The sequence below is a fragment of the Girardinichthys multiradiatus genome, chromosome 7 (assembly GCF_021462225.1).
Source record: "Girardinichthys multiradiatus isolate DD_20200921_A chromosome 7, DD_fGirMul_XY1, whole genome shotgun sequence".
NCBI classification, from domain to species: Eukaryota; Metazoa; Chordata; class Actinopteri; order Cyprinodontiformes; family Goodeidae; genus Girardinichthys; species Girardinichthys multiradiatus.
In genome coordinates, this window is record NC_061800.1 from 24779704 (window position 1) to 24786627 (window position 6924).

Genomic DNA, 6924 nt, shown 5'->3' on the forward strand with positions numbered 1-6924 from the left:
GCACACAGCGCCAGTAATTCTCCTGATACTTTCTACTGCAGTGTGCCCTTGTTAACTTCTGCAGGACTTCTAATAACACTGCCATGTGTCTGATTCCTTCTCTGGCTGGGTGACAATTCGCCCAGTAAATCCTTTCAAAGCTTTTAACAGGTAGACTTGTACCCTCCTCTGCCGGCGTTTGTTCTTATTGGCCACCCCCCTCCCCAGTCCACCCAATGATTTAGTTAGTTAATTAATTGCCATGTGCAGATTAATTTATGGAAGTCGGTGTCTGCCCGATTAAAAGCCCCACAATCAGTTTATCTAATGAGCCATTTGCACCCAAAACAGTAAGCTGCAAATTGGTGCACCGCCAAACGTTTCCTTTTGGTGCACTACTGGAAGGCCATTGGTCGACTGGGAAGGCAATTTGCATACACTGGGGCTTAAAGTCGCCCTGCAAACTCAGAGTTGGACTCAAATAAGAGAAGCAGTACACCACTTGCATCGTTTAATGACTTTATGGGCACTTAGCATGGCGTTTTGCAAAACTGCATCTGTGGGGCTTGTTTTCATGCTTTTTTCCGTGTTTTCATGCACGGTGAACAGCACAACCACAAGGTATTTTACCTATGAAGAGGATGCACCCGGGACGGAGATAGGCAATTTATCCCAAGATTTAAAGATCGATCCGGCTGATGACCTGGACACATCTTTCAACTTTATGCAGGAGATCAACACATCAGTGATCCACATGCGGGAAAGTGATGGACTCTTGACGGTCGCGAATGTGATCGATCGGGAACAGCTCTGCCCGAGGTCCCGTCGCTGCTTCATCGCCTTTGACATCGTGGCCCACTCCAGGGAGAAGTTTCAGCTCATCCACGTAGAGATCGAGGTGAAGGACATCAACGACCACTCTCCTTACTTCCCATTCAACGAGACGAGACTGGAGATAGTTGAAAACGTCCCCCTGGAGTCCAGATTCCCACTTCAGATCGCTCTCGATGAGGATGTGGGTGAAAACTACATCCAGAGCTACAACATCTCCCCCTGCAGCCATTTTGCTGTGGAAGTGCGCGAATTAGAGGACGGAGTAAAGTTTGCAGAGCTGGTGCTGGTGAGTGAGCTGGACAGGGAGATGGAGGACTCTTACACCATCCAGGTAACTGCGTCTGACGGAGGAGCAACTCCAATGTTCGGATCTATGACTGTGAACATCAAAGTGTTGGACTTTAATGACAACAGCCCGAGTTTCGAGCACAGCTCCTTGAAAGTTGAGCTCAACGAAGATTCCCCGATAGGTCACCGAATAATAAAGGTGCACGCCTTCGATCCGGACCAGGGCATAAACGGGGAAGTCGTGTATGCTTTCCCGGACGAGCTGTCAACCGAAGCGGCCGAAACTTTCCACATCGACCCTTACTCGGGAGACGTGACACTGAAGGCGCTGGTTGACTTCGAGAAGAGGACGTCCTACCAGCTGAGAATCAGGGCCTCGGATCAGGGCGAGAACTCTGTCCCGTCCACCTGCACGGTCGTGATCGAGGTCGTGGACGTGAACGACAACGCTCCGGAGATCCGCATTAAGCCGATGACCTCTAGCAGCGACGCGGTGGCCTACATCACAGAAGCTGCAGCCGCGGAGAGCTTCGTGGCTCTGATCAGCACCTCGGACAGAGACTCTGGCTCTAACGGGTACGTGCGCGTCAGCCTGCTCGGGCATGAGCATTTCAGCCTGCGGCAGGCTTACGGGGACACCTTCATGATCGTTACCACCGCTACTCTGGACAGGGAGAAGATCCAAGAGTATAACTTGACTGTAGTGGCAGAGGATCTGGGAACTCCCCCCTTTAAAACGGTCAGACAGTATACAATCAGTGTAACAGATGAGAATGACAACCCCCCTTATTTCAGTAAGTCTGTGTATGAAGTTTCAGTTCTTGAGAACAACATTCCCGGCTCATATATTACCACTGTTGTTGCTCGCGATCCTGACATGGGGAAGAATGCAAAAGTTTCCTACAAACTCCTAGACTCAGAGATACCAGGAGACTCTCCAATGTCCACGTATGTTTCTGTAGATTCACTCTCAGGCTCCTTGTACACATTGAGGTCTTTTGATTATGAGACGCTTCAGCAGATTGAGGTGGTTATCCAAGCAGAAGACAGAGGCTCCCCCCCTCTTTCCAGCACCTCAATGATCCGGATCAGAGTTGTGGATCAGAATGACAACTATCCATATTTCACTTTCCCTCTCCTGCTGAATAACTCTGCTGATATCCCGCTTCCGTACAATGCCCCCTCAGGGTATCTTGCCCTTCATGTACTAGCCGAAGATGTGGATGAGGGGGTGAATGGCGAGCTCTCCTACCAGATTCTGCAAGGTGACCCTAAGCTGTTTTCCATCAACAAAAACACTGGAGAAATTGCTTTGAAGCAATGGCTGACAGCTGCAATAGGGGACGTGTTGGAAATGAAAATTACAGTCAGTGATAATGGCAGGGCCCCTCTCTCTAGCAGTGCCACTATAAGGTTTGTGGTTTCAGATGCAGAGCCCCCCGAAGACCAGGTTGTCATTGTTCTACGGTCAAGTGAGGAGGAAGGCTCCTCATTCAATGGCTCACTAATCATCATCATTGTGCTCAGTGGGGGTTGTGCATTCCTGCTAATTGCAATTGTGGCCGTCAGCCTCACTTGCAAACTGAGCTGTCGGGGGAGAAGAAGCCATGGCAGAAAGAGAGAGGTGTGCCAGGGCCTGTTCGATGGCAGGCCCCATCCCATGCTCAGCTCTGCAGAACCAAACATTTACACAGGCCAGCAGGGGTTCTTCCATGAGAGGGCGTCTTTGTCTCTGGATGATTCCTGCCTGTATGAGGAGAGGAGCAGAGACTCAGAATCGAAGGTGAGTCATTCCGTGTTATTCTATCCTTTTTTCATATTTTTATCCTTATGATGTTGCCTTGATCTATGTGCCAGAAATGGAAACTAAGCTCTCTACTGTCACTTTGTTTGCTCTTAGATCTTCCTGCCCTCCAAGCATTTCCAGCCAACGTCTGTGTGGCAAGGTGACAGATACTCCTTGCAAGTGAGGTAATTTCCTTTCAGATGTACTTTGTAGCAGTAAAACCCGAATGAAAAAAAGCACACTTCTCCATGTATGCAGTTTATTGATTGTGGTATTTTTGCAGATCTAGGTTAGATGGGCAGCAAAGACCTAGATTTTGCATATGAAAACACATCAATGTTCAGACTAATGCAGTGTGGTTGTGGCTCATACTGTATTTTGTTGATTGCAGCAGGCTCAGCAACAATGACCAGCTGAGCGTGAAGGACAGCGGTAAAGGGGACAGTGACTTCAATGACAGTGACTCTGATATCAGCGGAGATGGAGGCAAGAAGAACTTCAGCACATTCCAGCCCAGACTAAAAAGTACGTTTTGTAATTTGACTTCCTTCCGGGGCGCCAACGTATTTTTCATTTCAAAATTCAAAAACATTCCACACCTAAATTTTAAACATGTTCAAAAGATTTTTTAATTTATACTTTTTTTTATTTTATGTATTTTTTTTATTTAAAAAAATCTAATGTGGGTATATATTAGTGATGTTTTTTATATACATGATTTACATAATTGCTAAATTTTTCAACACTGAAGCTGGCTTCACAGTTGGCATTGTAGTAAAGGGATGTATATCATCTGAACTAACTTAGATTAGACTTCTCAGTCTTTACATTGATATTATTATTTTGTTAGTTTTTTTTTTTTTTAACACAGTGGAGCCTTTTATTTGCCATCTCAACCACCATAGCTTAAGCATAGTTTAAGAACCAAAGATCCAGTTTACAACCTTGATTTAAAATGGTGTTGAAAGACATTCATGAGCCTTGCAAAAGTATTCATACCTGTTAAACAGTTTTAGAATTAGCAACATTACAACATAAAAATTCAGGAATTTTGTTGGGGTTTTGTATGAAACCAACATAGAATTGTGGGAAGTTATAGGAAGTGGCAGACAAATGATACATACCCAGATACCCCTATATGAAATGCAGCTTTTTAGCTTATGTACAAAACCACTATATGTAGAGAAAAACTAACACTGCACTCTATCCTGAACATGCAACCCACACAATGAAAGTATGGGTTAGGGTCGCTGAATTCCAAATCCAGCCACACTTTTTAGATTTTTATTTGCAAAAATAAAAACATGAAGACCATTAGTCTGTCACATAAAATCCCAATAAAGTACATTAAGGTTTGTGACTGTAACCTCAATGAATTTGAGGTTTCAACCAAATACACTAACTAAGGTGTAAAATCAAGGTAAAGAGTAATGTTTTCATAGAAATAAAAAAAAAACAACATTATTTGCAGTAACTGGGATTTTAAAAAACACAATAATTAATAGTAGCAGTAATGGTTAACATATTTCCATACTCAATTGTCTTTCTTTTTACTCATTGAGACCTGGATAATAACAGAAGCAACTTTACCAATTTGCCAGACTTGCCAGGACTGCATTAAATTGACAAAAACACCATGTTTACATAAATACTTACTAGTGGTTACATAATATCTACATTTAATGTATCATATCTATATTTTGTCTGTCTTACGCTTCTCAGGTGCTGCTAACAGCTTGTCTAGGGACTGCCAAAGTGCCTACTGTGCGATACCACAGAGGAGCTACAGAAACTCCAGAGAAAATGCCTACACAATAGGCTTCTCCCCCATGCCTGTTTTCAACAATCCTCACAGCATTAGGAAGGACTGCGGATATGGCACAAACCAGCCAAAACCAAGAAGCAGCATGCAGACCTTTCTCAGATCCGGGACACTTCCTTCCTACTTCCCACAGCAGCCGCACGAAGCTGGTGCTGGACAGCAGGCCACAGTCCACGAGGAGATTCCAAACATTGTAACGGTGGCTACAGAATCTGAAGTTGCAACAATCTTTTAGAAAAAACTGTGAAGGTAATCTTATTTATCTGTACATTGAGGATGTAAATATGTTGAAGTCTGTATTATGCTGTTAATTAATTGCAGATATTTGTTTATGAGGAAAATTATCATATAGTGGTTTGTTTATTGGAGATGCACTGGTCAGGCTTTTCCTGGCTGATTCTGATTCTGATTTTGGTTTTGTTTTTATTTTTTATTTTTGACCTAGTCTTTATCTGATTTTTATAAAACTTAAAAAGTCCATTAAAGTACAGGATGTTGGTTTTTGGGTTACAGACCAAGAATGGTGGGATCTCTTTGTTTTGATGGATTTAATGAAAAAGAAGGAAAATCATATTTTTTAGTGTCTGACCTGCTCATCACCAATCAGAGCCAGTCAAAGAAAAACTCTCCAGTTCCACTCAGTGGGAGATTGATTGGTGCACCATCTTCGGTTACACATGTTTCATTATTTGAATTTAAGTATATTGTTTTCTGTGGTGCTCAATGCTGTGTTTCTGCTGTTTTTTGTCAAATAAAATTTCTGAATTAATAAAAGTTGCCAGTTAGCAGTTTTCCTAAATGCAGTGATGTGATTAAAATTAATGCAATGTAACAAAAAATCATTTTACTTAAGGAGTGTTAGATTAGGAAGATGGGATACCACTGTGGAGACCCTCCCTTGTTTTAATTTTTTGTAAACATGCAGAACACCCCACCCAGTTTTGGATCTACATCATGAAAACTCCAGTCAGAGCTGATCAGATGAGCAATCCAGTGCTCTCCTCCATTACCTCGGAGACTCGCTTTGAAGACTCCAAGGTTGTTTCATTTGGTCTCTGGCATGCAAATGAGCAAAAACTGATCTGGTGCTCCTGTGGAAAAGTAAAGTATAAAGCAATATCCCAACATAAAAAAAAAATCCTGCCGGGGTGCTGTCATATCAACGCCTGTTCTTTAAAATAATTTCCATCACTGTACACAGCACAGCACCACGTATTACGCTTGACAAATTTATACCTGTCAGTTGTTGCTGTGGGGTTGAGCCTTTTAATGAATTCCTCTGCCTTTGCTCAGAAAATGAAAAAAAAAACCTACACATGTATAAAGTGAAATGTAATTTTTTATGCCACTCTTTGAGTCCTCTGACACTTACAAGACACCTGCTTGCTGTGCTTTACTATTAGCTTTTCCAGAGCTGGTTACTGTTTGCTGGTTTAATTCAACCGTGAACATGCAGGGCAAGTACAAACTGTTTCTAGTCCTAAATGATTTATCGACGAGACGCAGATGAGTTTTAAAATCTATATCCAACCCTGCCGGCAAGCAAAGCCCTGGATTCTGAACACTGGTTGTTTGTAGAGCTACGCATTTAAAGAACATTGCTGTTACTTTTTCTTGAAAAGCTCACATAGTTTTCGTTCACCCTTTCAAATGCAGAATAAAGGGTTCTTGCACATTTCTCATGTCAAAACTCCATACTTTTTTATACTCAAAGGCCTAGATTTCCTAATGCTTTCCTAACACTTTTATAAATATAAATATAATACCTGCAAGAAACAGAGACTGGATGGATGGATGGATGGATGGATGGATGGATGGATGAATGGATGGATGGATGGATGGATGGATGAATGGATGGATGGATGGATGGATGGATGGATGGATGGATGGATGGATGGATGGATGGATGGATGGATGGATGGATGAATGGATGGATGGATGGATGGATGGATGGATGGATGGATGGATGGACATCCTCTAAATCTAATTCTATCCTTTTCCAGGCTGCTTAGGAACACTGACAATATATAAAGGCAAATTTAGGACACTCAATCTGAACAAAACTGAAGTTTTGCAAATAAATTAGGCAAGAAAAGATCAATTAAGCATATCTCTCAATCAAGGGACCATGTCCCTGGGGAAGCTTGTGTTTTTTCATCAACAACTTCAAACAGACAGGCCTGCTTTAATATTGCTTTTATCAACATATTCAAAA

At 42.5% G+C, this 6924-nt stretch overlaps 1 protein-coding gene across 2 annotated transcripts; it reads left to right on the plus strand.

Moving 5' to 3' along the window:
• The first annotated feature begins 333 nt into the window (after positions 1-333).
• On the plus strand, positions 334-6384 carry pcdh8 (protocadherin 8). 2 transcript variants are annotated; one of them, XM_047369933.1, is made up of 4 exons: positions 334-2884; positions 3002-3072; positions 3282-3412; positions 4610-6384. In XM_047369933.1, the coding sequence occupies exons 1-4, from the start codon at positions 494-496 to the stop codon at positions 4942-4944; spliced, it is 2928 nt and encodes a 975-aa protein (XP_047225889.1). In that variant the 5' UTR covers positions 334-493; the 3' UTR covers positions 4945-6384. The 2 variants fall into 2 exon arrangements, with proteins under 2 accessions (XP_047225889.1, XP_047225888.1); XM_047369932.1 differs by having other exon boundaries at positions 336-2884; positions 3279-3412.
• Positions 6385-6924: the final 540 nt, after the last annotated feature.

Bases quoted from the DNA above. Each gene is read 5' to 3' on its own strand.
- pcdh8 (XM_047369932.1), top strand. From the start codon at position 494: ATGACTTTATGGGCACTTAGCATGGCGTTTTGCAAAACTGCATCTGTG. The intron at 2,885-3,001 runs GTGAGTCATTCC...GTTTGCTCTTAG, and splicing joins GCAGAGACTCAGAATCGAAG to ATCTTCCTGCCCTCCAAGCA. The intron at 3,413-4,609 runs GTACGTTTTGTA...TACGCTTCTCAG, and splicing joins ATTCCAGCCCAGACTAAAAA to GTGCTGCTAACAGCTTGTCT.